Here is a 25,888-nt window from a genome sequence, read left to right on the forward strand (position 1 = left end):
GGCCTCCCAAAGTGCTGGGATTACAGGCTTGAGCCACCGCGCCCGGCAAAATTTCTCTTTTTTTCTTTCCTTTTTTTTTTTTTTTTTTTTGAGACGGAGTCTTGCTCTGTTGCCCAGGTGGGATTGCAGTGGTGCAATCTCGGCTCACCGCAGTCCCCCTCTCCCGGGCTCAAGGAATTCTTCTGCCTCAGCCTCCCAAGTAGCTGGGAGTATAGGCACGCACCACCACGCCCTGCTAATTTTTGTATTTTTAGTAGAGACAGGGTTTCACAATGTTGGTCAGCTGATCTTGAATTCCTGACCTCAAGTGATCTACCCTCCCCGGCCTCCCAAAGTGCTGGGATTACAGGCGTGAGCCACAGGGCCCAGCTAGAATCTGCGTTTTAATAAGATCCCCGGGTGGTATGTGTGCCCATGAACGTTTGAGCAGCCGAAGTCTAAGGCAGGACAAACATGGCCCGAGGGGAATCCGGGCATCACCTGTTTCTGTACAGCCAGGGAGATGAGAATGGTTTTTACATTTTTTAATGGTTGGGGAAAAAAAAGAAGACTATTTCTTCACACATTAAAATTATATGAAATTAGTATTTCAGTGTCCATAAATAAAGTTTTTTGGAACACAGCTACAATATTCACATATTATCTGTGGCTGCTTTGGCTCAAAAAGAATTGTTGAGTAGTCATGACAGAAATTGTATGGCCCAAGAAACCTAAAATATTTATGATCTGGCCCTTCAGAAAACGTTCACCAGCTTGTGATCTAAAGTGCACTGGAAGTACATTCTTTATGGGTTTCCAAGTAGCTTGTACACCAAGGATAGCTGATTATAACAATGTGTTGTTTAGTGATCCTTTATCATATTAAAGTTGAATTAATAAGGCAAAATCAGTATTTAAACATAAGAATTATACATTCAAGCTTCAAACTTGAGGAAACGCCACTTTGACTTTTTGTTTTTTTTTTCAAGATGGAGTTTCACTCTGTTGCCAGGCTGGAGTGCAGTGGCCCAATCTTGGCTCACTGCAACGTATGCCTCCTGGGTTCAAGTGATTCTCCTGCCTCAGCCTCCTGAGTAGCTGGGACTACAGGCATGTGCCACCATGCTCAGCTAATTTTTGTATTTTTAGTAGAGACAGGGTTTCACCATACTGGCCAGGATGGTCTCGATCTCTTGACCTCGTGATCCGCCCGCCTTGGCCTCCAAATGTGCTGGGATTACAGGTGTGAGACACTGCACCCATCCCTGACTTTGTTTTCTAAATGAGATACTGGTGAACTAAAGAGTTTCTTAGTTTACCTTTTGTTTCCTAAAAAATGAAATTATGGGGAAAATAATAAACTTACAGGATAAAACTTACTAATACTGGTAATCTCTGGGGAGAGAAACTAGAAGGGGTGGGAGCAAAGGTATAAAGGAGACCTTATTATATTCCCTTTTGTGCCTTTCAGAATTGGAGCTGGGATCCAAACTTATGGGATAAGTTTGCTATCATTTTCCCCATAATTTCATGTTTTAGGAAATAAAAGGTACAATTGTTAATATTCAGAATGTTTTGTCTTATGCTGTTGTTAGATAGTTTGAATTAAACCTTGTCTCTCCTCACACACGATGGGCGTCATCTTGCTCTGAGAATCTGAAAGTTCACAATCCTTGCTCATCTAGGTGGAAACCTGCTCGTGCTGGTGGATCAGCATGCTGCCCATGAGCGTATCCGTCTGGAGCAGCTTATCATTGGTAAGGATCTGTTCGCAGCCAGAATAAATTTGAGACTCCCAGCAGAATCAGTATTCCTCAAAGAGCTTTTCTAACTGTGACTGTTGTGAGAAAGCACACTTTGTACTGTATGTTAAAAAATTACACTAAAGTCCTCCAGTTTGCCTGTGTTATAACTGAAAGAATGTGGTAGTTCACTAATTGAAAGATGTGGGTCTTATTTATGTGGTCAGAGGCATATTTGCCGGATGTTACGAACAACCCAGAGGTACTTGAGGATAGGCTGCTTACTCTGACATCCAGCACAAAGATCTGCCCCTCCATATGCCCGGTGATCTTGGCATGCCTTCCCACACTCCATCAGGCAGAGACCACTGGCAGCTCAGAAGGCCCAGTATGCTGTTTTGATTTTAAAATTTAGTTTGCTTTTGAATATGCAGTTTAATCAAATAGACCCAATTCTGAAAGGCACAAAAGGGAATGTAATAAAGTCTCCTTTCTACCCGTGCCCCACCCCTCCTAGTTTCTGTCCCCAGAGACAACCAATATCACTGGTTTTTAAATCTGTCTTTCCAAAGCAATATATGCTTTTTATTTTTATTTTTATTTTATTATTATTATTATTTTTGAGATGGAGTTTCGCTCTTGTTGCCCAAGCTGGAGTGTAATGGTGTGATCTCGGCTCACCGCAACCTCCACCTCCCAGGTTCAAGCGATTCTTCTCCCTCGGCCTCCCTAGTAGCTGGGATTCTTCTCCCTCAGCCTCCCTAGTAGCTACCATGCCCGGCTAATTTTGTGCTTTTAGTAGAGACGGGGTTTCTCCATGTTGGTCGGGCTGATCTCGAACTCCCAACCTCAGGTGATCCGCCCGCCTCAGCCTCCCAAAGTGCTGGGATTATAGGCATGAGCCACCAAGCCCCGCTTTTTTTTTTTTTTGTGCTACCCTTTTCCTCATCATGAGGCAGTGTGTTCGCCAAGTGGTAAAATACCAGGAAAGTCTTTACTCCTGTGGCCAATGAGTAATGTCAAAGAATTAGGCAAGGAACTAAGGAGTGCTTCATGGACTAGAATGACAATGATATTACTACTGTTTTCACTTTTCCTTATAAAATGACGGCCTAAGAGTTGGGAAAGATATAGTAAAAACAGTGTTAGAAGAACTTACCTCTACAGGCCCTCCACCATTTGAGAAAAGTACTCATTCTCTCCAGAGACTGGGAGACCCTGCTCAAGGAAAGGGAAGCCTTCTAGAGCCATAAGACTGTGTGGTAAACCCACATATGTCCCTGGTAATCCACATTATTCACCTCTGTCATCAAAACCACATTTATTAACTACAGGAACATTGCCTTGTTCATCTGAATGTAAGATGCAAGTCTTACATTTCTTAGTTTGAAAAATGTTTCCAAAATTGTTAATAGGCTGAATATTTATTAGTTTGACTTTAAAAATGGAAATCCAAAATCTAAAACTGCATATTAAACATTCTGCTATGGATTAGAATGATTATCTCAAGGCTGTGCTTTATTTTTATCTGAATCTAGAAGACTTCCCTTCCTACTCTTAACCCATTCATCTTTCTGCCAACAGATTCCTATGAGAAGCAACAGGCACAAGGCTCTGGTCGGAAAAAATTACTGTCTTCTACTCTAATTCCTCCACTAGAGATAACAGTGACAGAGGAACAAAGGAGGCTCTTATGGTTAGTACCACCATGAGAATGTGATGTTGATGGTATCAATTCTCACAATAATTCTGTGAGGAATAAGCATAACTATTGTTCCATTTCTCAGATGAGACCAAGAGAGGTTATAAGACTTGTCTCAGGCACTCAAAGGCAGGTCATCTGACTCCACAGGTCATCTGTTTCCTTTTTTAAAATATATTTTTTTTCTGCATCCAATCATCCATTAAAATATTTAATTTTTGAGACATGGTCTCACTCTGTTGTCCAGGTTGGAGTGCAGTGGCGTAATCTCTGCTCACTGCAACCTCCACCTTCCAGGCTCAAGCAGTCCTCCCACTTCAGCCTCCCAAGTAGCTGGAACTACAGGTGAGCACCACCATGCTGGACTAATTTTTGTAATTTTTTGGTAGAGATGAGTTTTTGGCATGTTGCCCAGGCTGGTCTGAACTCTTAGGCTCAAGCGTTCCTCCCACTTTGGCCTCCCGAAGTGCTGGGATTACAGTCGTGAGCCACTGCACCCAGCCTGTTCTTTCCACTGTATCCAAGATGGTGAGTATAGGATAGAGTTTCCCTGATAATTTTTTCCAGCAATTGGCTTAGAACACTCTTCTCATTTCTTGGAACAGTCTGTGTTTATGCCGTGCTTTGTGAAAGCAAAGTTTCTGCAGTAATTGGTCCCATTCTTCTTTGCCTTGGTGCATTCTAGACTGTTAGTTTTCATTACCGTAATCATAATGTGAAGAAAGTAAAACACTGGGATGTAAGGAAGGGGCAAATCATGTAGTGAGTCACAAGATAGGGCATCTTTCCTCTTCTAGGCAGCACAAATTATTGAAAATGAAAAAGAGAATTTTCTCCCAATATGTTTCAAGTTTGGGAATATGATACTGCCAGTAAATCTTTTTTCCCTGTGACATAATTTATAGTAGAGGCAGATCTATTTACTTAGATCCCATTAGTCAGGACTTCTCAGTTCCGTGGGCTATTAATTACCTCCCTGCTTTCATGTTGATTCAAATCACTCTCAGACCTTTTCTTTGTGCCAGACTCCGTTAAGTGCCAGCAGCCAGAAGTTAGCAGTTCCTCAATGAAGAAAACACACTTAGAAACAAGACTTAGACAAAGATTGGTTCTCAATAGAAAAGAGAAAAACAGTAAAGATTACTATAATTCAGAAAGGAAATTTGATAATAAAAAATCCCAAACACACACATAAGTGTGAGAAAAACAATACAATTGTTAAGCCCTGTGGCAGCTTTTGAAAAACTGTCAAGTAGTATTTGGAACCAGCACTGAAGTGCAAATGAAGTAGCCCTTTTTTTTTTTTTTTTTTTACATTTGAGGTTATCTCTTTAGGTGTTACCACAAAAATCTGGAAGATCTGGGCCTTGAACTTGTATTTCCAGACACTAGTGATTCTCTGGTACTTGTGGGAAAAGTACCACTCTGTTTTGTGGAAAGAGAAGCCAATGAACTTCGGAGAGGAAGATCTACTGTGACCAAGAGTATCGTGGAGGTAAGACACAGCTGCAGATGTTAAGGAAATTGCTGAGTGATGGTAACCTCATATTTTGTCTGTAGGTTCTCTGAATTCATCTTTTCTTCAACAAGCATTCATGGTATTTACCTGCTGTGTGCCAGGAGCTAGAAATTCAGAGATGAATTAGGTCAAAATAAGGAAGAAGGGCATTTAAATAATTATAGTCAGTGAACTTTGGCTAGTACAGGTATGTGTTTTGCTTTCTTCCCAATATGATAACGGTCATGAAAACTAAGAGTCTAGAATGCACCAAGATAGTTTTTCAGAAGTGTTATGGAAATATAGAATGACTTCTGTGCCTGGGTAGGTGGAGTCAATGAAACTGTCACAGAAAAGCTGTTTTCTTAAGAAAAGTTTTTACTTTTAAAAGACCAGGCCTCACTCTGTTGCCCAGGCTGGAGTGCAGTGGTGCAATCTTGGCTCACTGATCTCCTGGGCACAAGCGATCTTCCTGCCTCAGCCTCCCAAGTAACTCGGACTAAAGGCACACACCACCATGCCTGGCTAATTTTTTCTTTTTTTTTTTGTAGAGATGGGGGTCTCACTATGTTGCACAGGCTGGTCCTGAACTTCTGGCCTCAAGCAATCCCCCTGCATTGGCTTCCCAAACCCCTGGCGTTACAGGCATGAGCCACTGCACACAGCCAGAAAAGTCTTATAGAATAGTGAGAAACTAGGCCGGGCGCCATGGCTCACGCCTGTAATCCCAGCACTTTGGGAGGCCATGGCGGGTGGATCACCTGAGGCTGGGAGTTCAAGACTAGCCTGACAAACATGGAGAAACCCCATCTCTACTAAAAATAGAAAATTAGCCGGGCGTGGTGGTGCATGCCTATAATCCCAGCTACTCAGGGGCTGAGGCAGGAGAATGACTTGAACCTGGGAGGCAGAGGTTGCGGTGAGCCAAGATTGGGCCATTGTACTCCAGCCTGGGCAACAAGAGTGAAACTCTGTGTCAAAAAAAAAAAAAAGAAAAAAAGAATAGTGAGAAACTGCTGTGTACAGAAGAGGGCAGAAGGGCATTCTATTCAGAGGAATACATATCAGAGACTTGAGGCACATCCTATGTTTAGGGAACTATAATAGATATGGCTCAAATTAAGATCTACAGTTAACCTTTGGACAACTTGGGTCTGAACTGCACAGGTACACTTATATGCAGATTTTCTTCCACCTCTGCCACTCATGAGACAGCAAGACCTTGCTGTCTCTTCCTCCTTGCTCTTCTTCCCCCTCCTTAGCCTATTCAATGTGAAAATGATGAGGGTGAAGACCTTTATGATGATTCATTTCCACTTAATGAATAATAAATTCTTACGATTTTCTTAACTTTTTTTTTTTTTTTGGCGATGCCCAGGCTGGAGTGCAGTGGCACAATCTCAGCTCACTGCAACCTCCACCTCCCGGGTTCAAGTGATTCTCCTACCTCAGCCTCCGAAGTAGCCGAGATTACAGGTGCACACCACCACGCCCCAGCTAATTTTTGTATTTTTAGTAGAGATGGGGTCTTACCGTGTTGGCCAAGTTGGTCTTGAACTCCTGACCTCAAGTGATCCACCTGCCTTGGCCTCCCAAAGTGCTGGGATTACTGGCATGAGCCACCATGTCTGGCCAACATTTTCTTTCCTCTAGCTTACCTTATTGTAAGAATACAGTGTGTAATATATACAACACACAAAATACGTGTTAGTCGACTGTTTATGTTATTGATAATGCTTCTGGTCAACGGTAGGCTATTGGTAGTTAAGATTTGGGGAAATCAGGCCAGGTGCAGTGGCTCATGCCTGTAATGCTCCCAGCATTTTGGGAGGCCAAGGCGGGCAGATCATTTGAGGTCAGGAGTTCGAGACCAGCCTGGCCAACATGATGAGACCCCGTCTCTACTAAAAATACAAAAAATTAGCCAGGCATGGTGGTATGTGCCTGTAATCCCAGCTACTCAGGTGGCTGAGGCATGAGAATTGCTTGAACCCAGGAGGCAGAGGTTGCAGTGATCGAAGATTGCTCCACTGCACTCCAGCCTGGGTGACAGAGTGAGACTCGTCTCAAAAAAAAAAAAAAAAAAAAAAACTGGTGGGAAATCAGAAGTTTTACTTGGATCTTTGACTGGATGGGAGTTGGCTAGATGGGTTGTCAAGGTCAAATCATGAAATAATTTAGCATATTCTACTAAGTAGTTTGCATTTTATCCTATAGGCAACCAGTGAAGAATTTTAAGCAGGAGAGTAAGGTCCATTTTAGATTCCTTTCCAAATATGATTACTTTACATATATGTTTTGGTAAAGGTTTGGAAAGCTACTGCTGGATGTGGCATTGGAGGTATTAGAGAGGACTATTACTTTTTACTTTGATTACTTATATGTTTCTTTTATAGCAAATATCATTTATTTTGTCTTTATTGTCTTTTTCCTCTCCTTTCCTGTTTTCTATTATAGTTTTCTTTATTTCTCTTTTTTTTTTTTTTTTTGCTCTACTGGTTTAGAAGTTATATATTCCATTTACATCCTTTTAGAGATTAGCCTTAACTTTTAGCATGCATACTTATCACAGTTTAAAAGTAATTCATTTCTGTATCCTCTTCTAACTGTACCAAAATCTTATAAACCGTTCATCTCCTCCCGTCTTCCATGTTGCTGTCTAGTACTTTAATTCCACCTTGTTTTTAATCCCCTGGTGGTCATTTATTTAATAGTCAATCTTCATTTAGGTTAAACAAAGTGTTCACCAGAGTCTTTGTTCACCATTGCCTCTCGCATCCTACTTATTCTGTGTTCTTTTATGTTCTGTTTTTTTTTTTTTTTACTAAAGTAAATCTCTTAAAAGATCTTTTACCCACAAATAGATCTTGAGACAAAAAATACAAAAATATAAAAATAAATAGAAGTTATTTTAGTGAGAGTCCATGGACCAGACATGGTAGCTCATGCCTGTAACCCAGCACTTTGGGAGGCTGAGGCGGGCAGATCACCTGAGGTCAGAAGTTCGAGACCAGCCTGGCCAATGTGCTGAAATGCTGTCTCTACCAAAAACCCAAAACTTAGCTGGGCGTGGTGGCGGGTGCTTGTAATTCCAGCTACTTGGGAGGCTGAGTCAGGAGAATCGCATGAACACGGGAGGTAGAGGTTGCAATGAGCTGGGATCACGCCATTGCACTCCAACCTGGGTGACAAGAGTGAAACTCTGTCTCGAAAAAAAAAAGTCCATGAATGATAAGCTGTCTTTTAAAGTTTCTTTATTTTCCCTTCATACTTGCATGATTATCTAGCTAAAAACAGAATTTCACATTGCCAGTTATCCCCCCCACATTTTGAAAATATTTCACTACTTTTGACTTTCTATTTTATTTATTTTAATTTATTTTATTTTATTTTTTGAGACAGAGTCTCACTCTGTTGCCCAGGCTGAAGTGCAGTGGGGTGATCTCAGCTCATTGCAACCTCCACCTCCCAGGTTCAACCGATTCTCCTGCCTCAGCCTCCCAAGTAGCTGGGATTACAGGTGCCCACCACCACGCCTGGCTAATTTTTGTATCTTTAGTAGAGATGGGGTTTCACCATGTTGGCCAGGCTGGTCTCTATCTCCTGACCTCAGGTGATCTGCCTGCCGTGGCCTCCCAAAGTGCTGGGATTACAGGTGTGAGCCACCACACCCAGCCTGACTTTCTGTTTTAGCCATTGAAGTCCTTTGTCAATCCAATTATTACTCTGTAGGTAATCTGATTTTCCCTCTGGTTGCTCTTGCAATGTTCACTTTGTCTTTGGTGTTCTGCAATTTCCCTATGAAATATCTTTGTATGGATTTATTTTCATTTCCTTCTGGAGATTCGCTGTGCTTCTTCAACTTGGAAAGTATGCAGTCATTATCACCTCAAACCTTTATTTCCCATTCTCTGTCTTGGAAATTTTGTCAGATATCTACTGGGCCTTATCTTTCTACTCTCCATGCCTCTTCAAATCTCTTCCTTATTTCCCATTGCTTTCTCTCTCTGTGATACATTCTGCAAAATCTCCTCTTATGTTCCAGTGAACTAAAGGATCTCTTCATCTTGTGTTTAATTATGTGTTTAGCTTATCCACTGAGTTTTTTATTTCAGTGACTAAATTTTTAATTTCAATGACTATATTTTTTATTTCCAGAAGTTGTGGGGTTTTTTCCCCCAAATCTCACTCGTCCTCCCTTGGTGTCCTGCTTTTTTCATTAGTGTTCCTACTCCTTTATCCCTGGCTCTCTTTATTTGGAGCACAGGCAAATCCACATCCACATCGTCTAGAAGTCTGAAGTGCTGTACTAATATCTAAAATAGTAATATCTAAAATTAGAAGATAGATGTAGTAGATAAATTGGGGGATAGATTGATGTGGGAAGATTTGAGTCAGAGAGAGCAGCTGAGGGGTTATTGCAGTCATGCAGGTAAGAGAAGATGAGGATTAGACTGAGTCAGTAGCAGAGGGAGTAGAGAGGAGTGACATATTTGAGACAGAATTTGGGAGGCAGAAGCAAGAGGACCTGGTGAGCAATCGAATGTGAAAGAATAAAGGAGAAAACAAAAGCAACAGTGATTCTGAGGGTTGTAGCATGGGTGGCTGGAAGGACGGTGGTGCCATTGACAGAGAAGGGACACAGATGAGGAGGAACAGACCTGCCTAGGAGTTTCATGGTGAAGCTGGGTTTAGACACAGTGAATGTCGCTTCAGGTGGAATGCCCAGCGGATAGGCAGACTTAAAAGATCTGGTGCTTGGAAAAGAAATCTGGGCTGTACATAATATCTATCTGAGAGTTAATAGTATATATATTTTGATAGTATCAGAAGCTGGAGAAGGGCCTTGCCAAGGTTGTCCAGGGAGAATATGGACAGTGAAAAGGAAGAGAGAAAAGGGTGGAGCCTGTGGAACGTCAGCATCCAGGGTGCATATGCTTTGGCAAAGGTCTGGAAAGCTCTGCTGAAAAGAGGAAATTCTAAGGATGGCTGAAAATACTTGGTTAGAGAGGGAGGAGGAAAACCAGGAAAAAGTAATATTGCCAAAACTAAGGAAAGTTTTAAGCAAGGAGGGAATGGCCAATAATGGCTATGAAGTAGAGCCTGAAACGTTGGACTTGGCTGTCATGTGGACATTAGTTGTCTTGTGGAATCATTTCCTGGGGATGAGGTAGGGCAGAAGATAAGAGTGCAGTGAGTCAGGAGTGTATGAAGCAGGAGGAAGTGGAGCTAAGTAGACTACTCTTTCAAGAACTTTGGCTACACACAGAAAAAGAGAGATGGAGTGAGAGCTAAAGGTTAGAGGTGGTTGGGAAGTGTGGGGTGGGATTCAAGGCTGAGGAAGGGTGTTTGTTTGCTTTAAGACAAAAAAGACCTAAGCACATTTGCAGGCCAAGGGTGAAACATTCAAGAGGAAGAGCTCTTGGATCGTCTTGGCTTTGCACTTTCCAGAATCGCCTCTGGATCAGACAGACTTTGCTCTGCTTCCAGCAAAGCTCTTTCCTCTCCACAGACATACTTTCTCTAAGACCCCTGCTCCAAATTGTCCTAAATCCAAAAGATAGGATCTGTTAGAGTCTTTTATTGTAATTCAATCCCTAAATATGTAACCAGAAAATTATAAGAAAAACTTTTCCTAAAGGAACTTCAAAGACTGCTGTTAAGGAGTTTACTTCAAATGGAAACAAACCTCTGGTTTCAGAAAATCTTGATGATGCTATGTCAGGCAGATCAGGAGAGATTTTTGTGTGATTCTGGAAGAAGCTGGAATAGTTTTGGTGTTTTGAGGAGGTAGCTACTTGAATCCTAGCAGTTGAAAGATCATTAATACATCCTTCTATAAAGCTCTATCTTCTAGCCTGATGAGGAGGTGGAGGCTGCAGTGAGCCGAGATCGCGCCATTGCACTCCAGCCTGGGCAACAATGAGACTCTGTCTCAAAAAATTTAAAAAAATAAATAAATAAGGCCGGGCGCAGTGGCTCACAACTGTAATCCCAGCACTTTGGGAGGCTGAGGCAGGCAAATTATCTGAGGTTGGGAGTTTTGAGACCATCCTGACCAACATGGAGAAACCCTGTCTCTACTAAAAATACAAAATTAGCCAGGCGTGGTGGTGCATGCCTGTAATCCCAGCTACTCAGGAGGCTGAGGCAGGAAAATCACTTGAACCCAGAAAGTGGAGGTTGAACCCAGAAGGCGGAGTTTGCAGTAAGCCAAGATTGTGCCATTGCACTCCAGCCTGGGCAACAAGAGCGAAACTCCATCTCAAAATAACTAACTAAATAAATAAATAAAAATAAAATAAAAATATTAAATTATTCAGCATTAAACAGACCATTGGAATATAAAATGGACTGAGATGAGACCCATCACCCCTTCACTAGGCTTACAAACAGATGTTTTACCATCCCAGATACACAAACGCCAGAGAGAACAGCAGAGCAGTTAGGGTTGCTCTCCATCCACAGTAAGCTTTGTTAGTGGATTGAGTCTTATGAGACCGTCTTTCTGTTTAGGTTCGTTTGGGAAAACATGTGATTGTTAAATTATATGTAGTATAGTATCTACTACGTAGTTCTTGGTAACTGTGCTCACTTACAGGCATGGCAGACTAGAGTACAGATGAAGGAGGGAAGAGAATTTCCTGAGTCTGGTTTTAAAAGAAAATGTACCATGTTGTAATCTTAGGAGGCAGATTTACACATAGCCTTTTCCAGGAGTAAGGAAATGATTTTCTTATAAAGAAATCATTAAATGTGCAACAGGTTTTTTTTCTTTTTACCTCCAGAGGTTAAACAAATTGGTAGCATGAAACAGTGTCTGCTTTAAATTTCTTTAAAGTTCTTTTGTAAATATTAATATCCACAGGGATGTAACTATTGAAAAGGTTACCCCAGGGACAGAGACATACAAGGGGGGAGAAATTTCTCAACAAAGGGCCTCAGAAAATAAACTTTCTGACCTGAAGGGAATTGTCCCCAGAAAGCCCGTGGGAACTGAAGTGACTGTTTACTTATGTTTATGATATTTAAGCAAGTGTTATACTGAGCAGTGGTCGTGTTGATGGTTGTTGTGTATTTATTCTCAGTTTGTGTGTAATATTACACTTGTTCCGGCTAAGATTACACACACAAACAGACAGCCTTTTAGTGAGAAGCCTTCCTAATGTTTTGAACTGGTTGAATCATCAAGACTACTCTCACCAGCTACATAACCTCATTGGTTGAGAAGCTATCTCTGGAGGAAGTCTCAGTAGCTAAGTATATTCTGTGTTCAATAAGAGTTCTGTTCAGTTGCTTGGTTTTTTCACATTCAAAGTGCCTTACAACAAATAAGTTTATCCCCAAATGCTGTATTGCTGGAACTCTTTCCTTCAGGAGGCATGATTTAAAGAAGAAAATTGAGATATTTTGTAAACTATCAAAGGGCAAGTAAAACATAATGGTAGATTAAAGCCTATTTTCGTTTTGCTTTGTAGGAATTTATCCGAGAACAAGTGGAGGTAAGCTTTTCCTTTATTTTGGGGTTTCACACAGAAGCATCACACATAAAAGGCTTTGTCGTTCCATTTCCTTTTCCTGTTAATAATGTGTTTATGCATTAGCTACTCCAGACCACAGGAGGCATCCAAGGGACATTGCCACTGACTGTCCAGAAGGTGTTGGCATCCCAAGCCTGCCATGGTAAGCCCTTCAATATAGCAGTGATCAAACGCCTCTGCATGCAGAGCCCTGGCAGGGCTGCCGGGATTACAAAAGAGGCAGAGGGCACATTTACTACTTAACTCTTGGAGAATACAATTTAGATCAAGAAACTGAATGTACATTTTAAAAAATCACTTTTACAAAAACAAAATCCCAACACACAAATTTGACTATAGTGCTGCCTGACCTATATGAGTAGAGGAATAACTCCTAGAGGAGATGCATTTTGAGTTGAATTTTGAATGAGCTGGGGGACATGGGTTCATAGCATGGAAGGGGGAGTTCACTACAGGGAGAGTAAACAGCCTGTGCAGAGAAGCAGAACAGAAACAAATTAGCGGGCCGGGCGCGGTGGCTCAAGCCTGTAATCCCAGCACTTTGGGAGGCCGAGACGGGCGGATCACGAGGTCAGGAGATCGAGACCATCCTGGGTAACACGGTGAAACCCCGTCTCTACTAAAAACACACACAGAAAACTAGCCGGGCGAGGTGGCGGGCGCCTGTAGTCCCAGCTACTCGGGAGGCTGAGGCAGGAGAATGGCGTAAACCCGGGAGGCGGAGCTTGCAGTGAGCGGAGATCGCGCCACTGCACTCCAGCCTGGGCGACACAGCCAGACTCCGTCTCAAAAAAAAAAAAAAAAAAAAAAAAAAAAAAAAAAAAAAAAAAAAAAAAAAAAAAAAACAAATTAGCTATGTGAGAAGCAGCAAAGAGTATCAAGAAACTAGGCAGGTAAGAGAACAGAAACCTAGAAGGTCACAGCAAAACCTTTGGATTTGCTACAGAAGGCATTCGAATTAGCAAGGGTTCTTTTCTTTTCTTTCCAACTTTTATTTTAGCTTCAGGGGGTACATGTGCACTTTGTAACATGGGTGAATTGCATGTCACAGGGGTTTGGTGTACAGATTATTTTGTCACCTAGGTAATGAGCATAGTACCCAATAGGTAGTTCTCCGATCCTCACCCACCTCCCACCCTCCACCCTCAAGTAGGCCCAGGTGTCTGTTATCCCTTCTTTGATTCTACGTGTATTCAATGTTTAGTTCCCACTTATAAGTAAGAACATGCAGTATTTGGTTTTCTAATTCACTTAGGATAGTGACGTTGAACATTTTTCATATGCTTGTTGGCTATGTGTATGTCTTCTTTTGAGAAGTGTGTGTTCATGTCCTTTGCCCATTTTTTAAATTTTTGCTTGTTAATTTATTTAAGTTCCTTATAGATTCTGGATATTAGACCTCTGTTGGATGCAGTTTGCAAATATTTTCTCCCATTCTGTAAGTTGTCCGTTTATTCTGTTGATAGTTTCTTTTGCTGTGGAGAAGCTCTTTAATTAAGTCTCACTTGTCAATTTTCGTTTTGTTGCAGTTGCTTCTAGAGTCTTTATCAGGAAATCTTTGCCAAGGCCTATGTCCAGAATGGTATTTCTGAGGTTTTCTTCTAGGGTTTTTGTAAAAAGATGGAATGCACCCAGGTGCGGTGGCTCACGCCTGTAATCCCAGCACTTTGGGAGACTGAAGCAGATGGATCACCTGAGGTCAGGAGTTGGAGACCAGCCTGGCCAACATGGCGAAACCCCATCTCTACTAAAAACACAAAAATTAGCTGGGCATGGTGGCGGGCACCTGTAATCCCAGCTACTCAGGAGGCTGAGGAGGAGAATCACTTGAAACCAGGAGACGGAGGTTGCAGTAAGCCAAGATCGTGCCACTGCACTCCAGCCTGGGTGACAGAGTGAGACTCCATCTCAAAATAATAATAATAATAATAATACTAAAGATGGAATATTTCGTGAATTTGCATGTCATCCTTGTGCAGGGACCATGCTAATCCTGTATTACTCCAATTTTATTATATGTGCTGCCAAAGCGAACACCATTGAGGGTCCTTGAGCAGGGTAATATGATACAATATAGAAAATAGGGAGCTGGGTGAGACCCTGTGAGGAAGGTGCCTGCTTCTCCTTCGCCTTCCGCCATAATTGTAAGTTTTCTGAGGCCTCCCCAGCCATGCAGAACTCTGAGTCATTTAAATGGTCTTTCCTTTATAAATGACCCAGTCTTGGGCATTTCTTCATAGCAGGATGAGAACAGATTCATACTCCTCCATCACCAAATGTCATCATTGCCACCTTCAAAATGTATCTTCAGTCCATCTGATTCAGTCTGTCTGGCCCCTCCCTCATTTCTGCCACTGTTGAGTTCTCTTACTTAGTTCCTCATATTCACTCTGGCTCCCTTTCAAGCCACTCTTCTCTCGGCACCCAGAGGAATCTTTTTGAAACATCCCTCTGAGCGTGTTGTTCTTCTAACTAAAATGTGTCAGTGACGACCCATTGCTCTTGGGATAGAAATGTGATTTTTTTACTGTGGCCCACAAGGGTCTTCATGATTTGGCCCCTGCCTGCCTCTCCAGTGTCATGTCATATCACTGTCTACCTTGTTCTTTACATCCTGGCCTGCTTTTTTGGTCTTCTACTTCCTGTGCGCTAAACATCTGTCAGTTTCAGGGCCTCTGCACTGGCCTTTTCCTCTGCCTGAAATACTTTTCTCTCCTCCTTCAATTAGCCATGTCTTTCTTAACCTAAAGTCTCAGCCTGAATACTACTTTGCCAGGAAAGCCTTCCTTAAGCTCCTCAACTGGGTTTGGTCTTCCTATTATATATTCATATCCTGTATTTTATAGCACCTATATTTATCATTTAAATTATTGTGTAAGTATCTGCTTCGTGTTTGTCTCCCCTATTAGACCATAAGCGCCATGAGGATGGAAATTATCTGTCTCATTAACTGCCTGACAAAGCTCCCAATACAAAGTATATACTTAATAAATGTTTGTTGACTGGGTAAATTATGCATAAAGGCAAGTTATAACAATATGAGAGTTTAGGAAGATTATTATGGAAATTAGAAAAAAAGAAGCAAATAAAATGAACATTGTAAGGAAACAATCAGAGATTGCTATTGGATGATCCATGGAAAAAGATAACCCCAACTTCACAAACCCATAAAGAGTAGGCAAAAATACTGCTCTTGCCTCTTGGAGAAAAACTCTGAAAGTAAGACCCTAACAAGTTAAGGAATGCCTCCTACAGAGATTAGAAAGACAAATACTCCATAAGAAAAAGCTGAGAGACAGGTCAGTCCTGAAGCCTTAGTTTCATCCATGGTCATAAGCACCAATTTCTTTCTTTCTTTCTTTCTTTTTTATTATTATTTTTTTTGAGAATGGAGTCTCATTCTGTTGCCCAGGCTGGAGTGCAGTGGCATGATCTCGGCCCACTGCAACCCCCGCCTCCTGGGTTCAAGCGATTCTTCTGCCTCAGCCTCCCAAGTAGCTGGGACTACAGGCGCGTGCCACCACGCCCGGCTAATTTTTGTATTTTTAGTAGAGGCGGGATTTCACCATATTGGCCAGGCTGGTCTTAAACGTCCGACCTCATGATCTGCCTGCCTCAGGCTCCCAAAGTGCTGGGATTACAGGCGTGAGACACCATGCCCAGCCTATAAGCACCAATTTCAAGCAGGATTAAAGCCTCATTAAAGAAGCCTAAGAAACATGTTACTTTTTCCAGATATTTGGCAGTGACCCAAGGTCAGCATTGGTTTCCCACTATACACACTATAACCTTCTTGTTTCTCTCTTTCATTTAGGGGCCATTAAGTTTAATGATGGCCTGAGCTTACAGGAAAGTTGCCGCCTTATTGAAACTCTGTCCTCGTGCCAGCTGCCATTCCAGTGTGCTCACGGGAGACCTTCTATGCTGCCATTAGCTGACATAGACCACTTGGAGCAGGAAAAACAGGTACATTAATGACTAACAGGAGCAGGAGGGAGCAAAGTTTATCTTCTCTTTCTTTTCTGGCTTTTACTACGCAACTGTAATCTATCTTAATCCTTTCCAAAATAGGAGAGTTTTGCAAAATCTGCATTGGAAGTTTCACATAAAGCCTCACCAATTTCATTTTCCAGCTCAAATCCAAAATGGAGCTTAGACTGAACTGTCAGGTCACCTACGTAATGGCTTTGTATTTTAAAACTTAACACATGTACAGACTTATGTATCCTGAATATCTATTGCCTGCTGGCTCTAGGTTTGATAATTTGCAGTTCTTCCTGAAGCTACTGAAAGTTGGTAGAAGCACAGCAAATTCACTGTTGGCAATATAGAGCCTCCACATCCAGTTTCTTGATAGTACCTGCTGGAAATGGTGATCTGTGACTGTACCTGGCCATCCCCAAGGATCTTGAGTTATAGTTTGAGGATCATCAGACAGGGACCCAAGCTTGGGGATCTCTACATTATGCTTTGGCCCTAATTATCCAGCAACCTGCAAACTACAATGTGGATAATGCAGTAAAAGCACAGAGTGGCTTAAATTAAGAACCTCTATCCTTGTTATAATCTTCAGTGAAGGAGAACATGGAAAACATAACAGGAATGTCTCTGTTGCTGCTTTCCAAAATCTTTTCTTTCTTCTTTTTGTTTTTTGAGACGGAGTTTTGCTCTAATTGCCCAGGCTGGAGTGCAATGGTGCAATCTCAGCTCACCGCAACCTCTGCCTCCGGGGTTCAAGCAATTCTCCTGCCTCAGCCTCTGGAGTAGCTGGGATTACAGGCATGCGCCACCACGCCCGGCTAATTTTGTATTTTTAGTAGAGATGGGGTTTCTCCATGTTGGTCAGGCTGGTCTCGAACTCCCGACCTCAGGTGATCTGTCCACTTTGGCCTCCCAAAGTGCTGGGACTATAGGCATGAGCCACTGCAACCTGCCCCAAATCTTTTCTTTTGCTAACCTTTCCCTGCTAAGGGATATAAAATCTTTTCTTACATGGAGTTTTCCGGTACTAATGTTTTCTGACTCAACTAGCTGATTTTACTTCATTAAAACCTCTTTGTTTCACAAAGAAAAATATGAAGAAAGTTTTTTTCCATTGCTGAAGAGCTTGGAATCTAGACTTAAAGTTATCAGTCCCCTTTGATCCTTAAAAACATCTATAGTCTCTATTGAATCCAGAAGTTAGAAATCTAAACAGATTATAACAACCAGACTTTGGAAATATTTGTATGCTACCTACATTTTCTTTTTTTTTTATTTTTATTTTTTATTTTTATTTTTTTGAGACAGAGTCTCACTCTGTCACCCAGACTGGAGTGCAGTGGCACAATCTCAGCTCACCACAACCTCCGCCTCCCAGGTTCAAGCAATTCTCCTGCCTCAGCCTCCTGAGTAGCTGGGATTACAGGCGTGTACCACCACGCCTGGCTAATTTTTTTTGTATTTTTAGTAGAGACAGGATTTCACCATATTGGCCAAGTTGGTCTTGAACTCCTGACCTTGTTATCCGCCTGCCTCGGCCTTCCAGAGTGCTGGGATTACAGACATGCACCACCACGCCCGGCTAATTTTTTTTGTATTTTTAGTAGAGACAGGGTTTCACCATGTTGGCCAGGCTGGTCTTAAACTACTGACCTTGTGATTCGCCTGCCTAGACCTCCCAGAGTGCTGGGATTACAGGTGTGAGCCACTGCGCCCGGCCTGTATGCTACCTACATTTTCATATTGCTAATTGAAGTTATTCTTTCTTCCCATAGATTAAACCCAATCTCGCTAAACTTCGCAAAATGGCCCAGGCCTGGCGTCTCTTTGGAAAAGCAGAGTGTGATACAATGCAGAGCCTGCAGCAATCCATGCCTCCCTGTGAGCCACCATGAGAACAGAATCACTGGTCTAAAAGGAACAAAGGGATTTTCACTGTATGCCTCTGAGCAGAGAGCAGCAGCAGCAGGTACCAGCACGGCCCTGACTGAATCAGCCCAGTGTCCCTGAGCAGCTTAGACAACAGCGCTCTTTGTATCAGTCTTTCTTGAGCAGATGATTCCTCTAGTTGAGAAGCCAGATGGAATTCAACCCTAAAGACAGTTCATTCATTTGCATCCATGGACACAGAAGGTTGCCATATAGTATCTACCTTTTGCTACTTATTTAATGATAAAATTTAATGACCGTTTGATTGGTTGCTTGGTTATTTGAAGGGTGTGATTTTTGTTTCCATACAGTTTTTTTTCAAGCTTCACATTTGCACGTATCTAATTCAGCTGATGCTCAAGTCCAAGGGGTAGTCTGCCTTCCCAGGCTGCCCCCAGGGTTTCTCAACTGGTCCCTTCTTTTCCCTTCAGTCTTCACTTCCCTGTGCTGCTGCTTCATGTGCTGCATCTCAGACTTAAAGAGTTTCTCTACTTTCAGTGAAAACATTCTCTAGGGTCTTTCATCAGGCCTTTAGTTATTTTAGGGATAAAAACTATTGATAAAAAGGACAAGGATAGAACAGAGAAAATTTAAAGTCCTGTCCCGGGTTTTTTGTTTTGTTTTCTTTAAAAATTTAGAGACTGGCCGGGCGCGGTGGCTCAAGCCTGTAATCCCAGCACTTTGGGAGGCCGAGACGGGCGGATCACGACGTCAGGAGATCGAGACCATCCTGGCTAATACGGTGAAACCCCGTCTCTACTAAAAAATGCAAAAAACTAGCCGGGCGAGGTGGCGGGCGCCTGTAGTCCCAGCTACTTGGGAGGCTGAGGCAGGAGAATGGCGTAAACCTGGGGGGCGGAGCTTGCAGTGAGCTGAGATCCGGCCACTGCACTCCAGCCTGGGCGACAGAGCGAGACTCCGTCTCAAAAAAAAAAAAAAAAAAAAAATTTAGAGACTGATATTCAATATCCCAAACCAGTAAAATGGTGAAAATACTATGAGCTTGTTTTTTAAAATATGATTTTTTTTGGTACTTCATAAAGTATCTTTATGTGACAGCAATTGTCATATCAAAACACAGCATATCTATGTTCAACCTAACCAAATATGTTTACACTTTCTCTTTCAGGAGACAGGGGTTCTTTGGGTCTCTTTCAAACAGTATCTTGGTGTTATTACATTATGCCTATCTATTGCCCTTATAATTTCACTTGGGACCAGGACTGATCATTCTGCAAATGCTTGTTATGCCATTCTCAATCTATTTTTCCCACACCTTTTCACATGATTTGTGGTTAATAGGACTCAATAGACTAAAATTGCATAGTAGAAAAAAAATACAAAATGCCAGCTGGTAATGTTTATTGCAACTGGGGTGTTAAACAATTAGTGAAATGATGCAATGAGAATTTCTACTTTTGTATTTCCTGTCCAGCCTGCTCAAAGTGGCTTTTATATCAATGGAATGATTTTCCTCATTTCTTAATACAGGAAACCAATTCGTGCTCATGGAAGAAAAGTTCCTTTGCCAGCAGCCTTGAAGTGAATCTTACAGGAGCAATGAAAGTATTGCATTCATTAGCATCTGCCCCAGAGAAGGTTCAGGGAAAACCTTCACTTGTTTTCAAGGGGATCCTTGTAGATTTACGTAATTGGAACCCTGAAGAACAGGCCCTACTGTCTAAAAATGGCTTTTATTCTTCTAAATACATATAAATGGGTGTTTTATAGATGGGAAAACATGACCTTAGAAAGGAGGGAGTTTTCAGAGGATTTGCAGGCTGTCAGGGGCTCTGCCTCCAGGCCTAGTGTGGCAGCGTGGCCTCAGGGCCTCCGCCTCCCTGCTTAAGGGCTGCACAGAGGCCAACTGTCCTGGGAGCTGTAAAAATCTTTTCAGGTCAGACCAATTTGAGAGATTTTAAAAAGTGTCTCAATGCCTCTTATGATTTCAGAAGGTTTTGCTATATGTAATCCCGACTACAATTTTCTTGAGAGTAGCAGAGGATTAGAAAAAATCCTCCATAAATTATGTAATTGGCCTTCCTGGCTAGCCTGACTCAAGCAATGTCAGAGATAATTATTCTATTTTCATAATTTGTAAGTGTGGGGGCAGGCCTCAGCATTCAAACAACCTGTTAGAGAAAAACATCTAATAGATTACCTTTATCGCCTATTAAGGTTTTATGTTGTTTTTAACTCAGATGCCATAAGAACAAAGATACATGTAATTTATAATAGTAATCATTAATACCTATATTGTGCTTTAAGGTTTACAAAATATTTTTTCTCATACTTTATCTTATTTTAATTTCTTGACAGTTCGTGAGGTAAGGTGGTAGCTTCATCACCATTTTACAAAGTGGGAAACGAAGGTGGAGAACCGTCTTCTTAGGAACCTGGTTGTCCCCCTTTGTATAATAAAACTTCGAAGCTCAGAGCTGTTAAATGGTTTGCTGAAGGCTTAGCTGTGAGAGCCAGAATTCAGACCCAGGTCTGAGTGACTTCAAACTGCACACTCCTTCCCATTATTACCCATATGCTGTCCCTTATATTTTTAATTTATTAGGAATTCATTCATTTATAAACTTGGTGATTCACCTTCATTCGATTCTGGTCACTGAAGGCTTTAGTAACTTCAGAATAAAACTTGAGAGATGAGATGTGAAATGCAGCCAGTCTTGAGAGTTCCTTTTTCTGTAACATTCATCAACACTTCATTGAGAAGTGAAGGTTCCTATGGCTGTCTCTACCTTCAAGAGGCTTAGCTTTAGTCACTGAGAAAGACAAGAAAACTAACGATAGAATATAGTAGCTTCCTCTGGCGTTAGGTATTACAGAGTCACAGCTAGTGACAGCTAGCCTTTTATTATTGAAAGAAGAGGAGCTAACAGTCCCACTATCAGAATTAAGACTAGAGATGGCAATAGGAGCTAGTATTGGAAAAGCTTAAGGCAAAACATAAAGTGTAGGCTAGAATGAAGCTGGAGAATGGGGAGGGGTCTTGGGTAACATCCAGAATCTGGCTGGGGACCTGAAACTACATGAGATGTAAGAATAGAGGGGTTCTAGCAGTAGTCAGAGGTCAGGTACAAATGAACAGCTGGGATCTGGGCATGGCAGACAGTGAAAAAACCCAGGCAAGCAAAATGGTCAGAGCAGGAGGGGGCCCAAGGCCACATTCTTGAGATGTGGAGGGGCTGAGGAAGCCATGCCAAGTGAGAGCAGATGCAGCTCAGCAGTTCCTAGCGAGCCCTGACAAGCCAGCTCAGCTGAAGCTTCGGGTGGGAGCCAGTCATGGCACAGTGGAGTGAAGGAAGAGCAGTTTCAGGCACCCAGAACCTGACCCCCACGACTTGTTTTCCCCCTGAAGAGCCACCCATTCCATCCAAACCCTTTGCAAAAGTCTGCTAACAGGGAGAGCTGGCCAGCATGCTGGCTACTCGCGATCATGCCTGTCTGTCTTTACCCTCTCAGCTGAAGCTGCGCGTCAACGGTGAGATGGCAAAAAGGTGGGTCCAGAAGAGGGGAAAAGAAGGAAGTCTGGGAAAACAAAATGCTGAAGAATCTGCACCAAATAAACCCTTCCTTCCTTCTTCCTTCCATCCCTCTCTTCATCATTCAGCAAATCTTCAGTGAGTTCCCTTCTAAATGTATTGTATCAGAACTTGTGCAGGATATACAGGGAAGAAAACAGGTTATCACATGGCTGAGGATGTTTCCAACCCTTGGATCATTTTCACCGCCGGCCCATTAGTTACAGAGCACTCAGTCTTACCCAGAAGCATCAGATAGAGTCCAGGCAACCGGATCCAAGCGTGTGGGAATCGCAGTGTGCTGCATGTGGGAATCTATCAGGCCAGCGTGATTTGAGCAGCAGCCTGTAGAAGTGGGATTTGGCCAGCCTTGCCTGACTCTGGCCTTACAACTTGCTCTTATCTACTTCCAAAGTAAGGAGTGCCCCATGATGGGCCAAGCAGTCCAAAAAAAAGTAGCTTGGAGTTAGCTACCGCAGTTAGCAGTTTCTCATTATTCAACATTGCATTACCTCTTTTTCACATTAGTTAACTGCAGAATTTTATTTTTATGTATTTGTTATCTTTCCAACCCCAGTGTTGTAAGAAGAATATTACATATAAATGATGATTTAGGAATCTTGTCAAGTTTTTGTTTCTTCAGCGCTAAGTAGCTTATTTTCTAGGCAGGTCTTAATTCTAAATATAACGTGCTTGAAAAAAACACTATTGAAAGGATCCATCTCTTCAGCCGAGTATTTAATATACCTATCAGGCAATCACCATCTCAAGCATGATTAGACTCAAGCGCTGCCCTCCATCGTGTGAGGGATGCCAGGAAACTGGAAGCTTAGACTTTAGCTCTTTATTATTAAGTTGGTGCAAAAGTAATTGCAGTTTTTACCGTTAATAATAATAATTGCCTAGCCATTGTGCAGTACCTTGCAAGAGCTCTTTGGCAAATGAAAGAATAATTCAAAGCAAAGTAGGCCAGATGTAAAACACTTCCAAATCACATTTCAAAATGGTCCTTTCGTGTCAACTAGGTGCATGTCTGCTAAGGGAGTTTTTGTAAGGACAGGTGGATAGTATGAGGCCTTTACAATAATCCCATTACCATCTGGTACTGTCTATATGGCAGAGCCGTTCTGATGCAGTTGTATTATCACAGATCATTACAGAGTATGCCAGTCGTTCCATGATGGGACTGTGACTGGCAGCCTTTCTTAGCCCAAAGACTGATGCAACAGATTGCTTTGAGAAATAATTTTGAAGCACATCCATGAAACATATGATCCTATGGGTACCAGCATTGATTTCTTTGAGGCATCGTTTTACACTTCAGTTTTTCCTGGTAGAGTATTTTTCTGAGACGTCTCTTCTGAGGCTAAATTAGGAATTTCTGTTCCTTATTCAAGTTCCAAGAATTGTGCCTCTCCTGCCCTCTGCCCAAACTGGAAGATAGAAACCGTGGGAAAAAAAGTGTCTTTACAAACTGCAGTTATCTAACTTGGTTTATTTAACATATTCAGGAAGACTTTCACATCCATGGAATCCTAGTTCTATTAATTCTCTCCAAGCTACAACAGTTGTTTTTTTGTTTGTTTTTTGTTTTTTGTTTTTTTTTGAGTTTCTCGGTTCTGCCAGCAAGGCAGGGGTGGGAGGTGGGCACCCCTGATACCAATGCTGACAGGCAGTGAGTTGACGTGGAACTTCTGTTTCCTCCTGTTCAGTTCAGGTTCTCTCTTTCTGATACTTACCCCTCCTCAAATAGGGAAACAAAGAGAGGGGAAATAGGAAGATGAGCCTCAATAGGGTTTACTTAATTGGGGGCACAAAGATTCTAAAAAGTATGCATTCCTGCAGTTCTGTTCTTAGCACTGTAATAGCTGATCAGAAAGAGAGCTTCTACCCTTATAACCTTCATCCATCTCAGTCATGCCTGGGAAGGATGTTGGTGCTAATTTTAGACACAGAGACTAAGATGGACAAAGGACAAGTATCATAAAGCATTTTTGGAGCCAGGAACAGATTTAAGTTCCTTGCCTCACTGCTGCTCTTACTCCAAACCACACAATTGTACCCAAGTGAATTGCTGTTAGAATTGGTGCCTTTGGAGGAGACAATTGCTCGTAATGGGTAGCTACAAGCCACTTCACTGAGAAAGCGTGGGGTCTTAGATGCTTTAAGAAATAATAGAAAGACTGAGCCTGAGTGAGTCAGGCTCTTCTGAGTCATACAGTTTTTAGGTCAGTGTAAAATACTGACTTTCTGAGGTCTTACTTTTTTCCCTCTCTGGAAGACCTAAGGCAAAGATCTCTCTCAAAGAGGTATCAAAGAATAGAGGCCTTTCCCTCAGAACCTACCTCTGCCCAGTGTTCACCAAAATGTGGTTTAAAATCACCTGTTCAAAGCCCACAGGGTGCTTATTTGTTAAACATGCAGATTCTTAGTGCTCCCTCCACCCACAGAGACACTGTACAAGAGGCCCTGCTTTGGACCACAAGTTCCTAAACATGGCAGAAAATCTGGATCACCTGGGAGACTTTTTAGGTTAAAAACCGGAAATAGTATGTAAGCATAAACATGTCAACAAAATGAGAGGATGTCCCTCTGCTTGCCGTGCTTGGTATTTTACTTCTATACTGTTTCCCTATACGTGTCCATATAATTTTGTTTTGTTTTTGTCAGAGTCTCACCCATGCTTGCCCAAGCTAAAGTGCAGTGGCCCAATGGCACTGCTCACTGCAGCATCCACTTCCCCAGCTCACACTCCGGAGCAGCTGGGACTACAGGTACCCGCAACCACACCTGGCTAACTTTTGTATTTTTAGTGGAGACTAAAAATTTTATTTTTATTATATTATTTTAGTTTCGCCATTTTGACCAAGCTGGTCTCAAACTCCTGACCTCAAGTGATCTGCCCTCCTTGGCCTCCCAAAGTGCTCGGATTATAGGCATGAGCTGCTGCGCCCGGCCAGTGTTGTTGTTTTAATGAAATGAGTCCATATTATGCACATTACTCTGCAGCTTTTTGTTTTTCCCAGCTTGTTTTTAACTAACAGAGGAGTATCAAATGGACTTCCTTGCAAATCTGTCCTATTAGCACCAGGATCACAACTCAGATGCCTACAGGGGTTAGGCAGATAACATAAATGAGTTAAATGGATCCAGTAGGAACTGCAGAAAACTGGAGATGTTTCATCTAATTGCATCAGACATTACCCAACCGCAAACTAACTCTTGCCATTTGGAAATGTTGGCCCAGAGTTGCCAAATTCGAGTTTTCAAGAAGAGCAAGAAATCTGAATTTTTGAAATGTGCAATCTCCAGATTTTTAAATATTGGTAACAAATTCACATTAAATGCAGTGAACCAGCCCAGATGTCTTCAATCCAGACACTGCCCCTCCAGCCATCCTTTTGAAATTTCTATTGCCATGTATAATGTTCCGCAGTGTAACTGTCAATCCTTACTCAACGTGTCTCCTGTTGCTGGACACTTAGGCTATGACATTACAACTACTGTATAAATCTTTGTGCTTACACAAATAATTATAGAAATACAGCTTCCAAATTGCCCTCTAAAAGGTTGTACCAATTTATAGTCCTATAAACACTGCATGAGACTATCCTTTTCTAGGAAGCTTTAAACAGATTCCCAGGTGGTAACCCAGAGATCAGATGCAGTAGGTCGAAGATGAAACCCAAGACTGTGTGAGTGAGTGACCGGAATGACTCAGGAGATTCTGATGATCAGAGAGGTTTTGGAACTACCGTTTTAGCCTATTAACAAGCTGTCTGGGGCCATGAGCAGTGAATTGTAAAAGAAACTATACTTTCATTTGTACTTCTGTTTTTTAATTTTATTTAGAGACAGGGTCTTGCTTATCATCCCGGGAGTGCAGTGGTACAATCATAGCTCACTGAAGCCTTGAACTCATGGGCTCAAGTGATCCTCCCACCTCAGCCTCCAGAATAGCAAGGCCACAGGTATGTGCCACC

The 25,888-nt window shown here is 42.1% G+C and overlaps 1 protein-coding gene across 2 annotated transcripts in view; it reads left to right on the forward strand.

Moving 5' to 3' along the window:
- MLH3 (mutL homolog 3) overlaps positions 1–18,637 on the forward strand; it is a 40,999-nt gene extending 22,362 nt beyond the window's left edge. The window contains exons 7-13 of one of the 2 annotated variants that reach the window (XM_011949546.1): positions 1,665–1,736; positions 3,306–3,417; positions 4,759–4,918; positions 12,400–12,423; positions 12,526–12,604; positions 16,277–16,428; positions 18,219–18,637. In XM_011949546.1, the coding sequence (XP_011804936.1) occupies positions 1,665–1,736; positions 3,306–3,417; positions 4,759–4,918; positions 12,400–12,423; positions 12,526–12,604; positions 16,277–16,428; positions 18,219–18,338 (719 nt within the window). In that variant the 3' untranslated portion in view covers positions 18,339–18,637. The remainder of the gene's footprint in view (positions 1–1,664; positions 1,737–3,305; positions 3,418–4,758; positions 4,919–12,399; positions 12,424–12,525; positions 12,605–16,276; positions 16,429–18,218) is intronic. The other variant, XM_011949547.1, reaches the window with a different exon arrangement.
- Positions 18,638–25,888: the final 7,251 nt, after the last annotated feature.

This window comes from Colobus angolensis, unplaced genomic scaffold (assembly GCF_000951035.1).
Source record: "Colobus angolensis palliatus isolate OR3802 unplaced genomic scaffold, Cang.pa_1.0 Scaffold3, whole genome shotgun sequence".
NCBI classification, from domain to species: Eukaryota; Metazoa; Chordata; class Mammalia; order Primates; family Cercopithecidae; genus Colobus; species Colobus angolensis.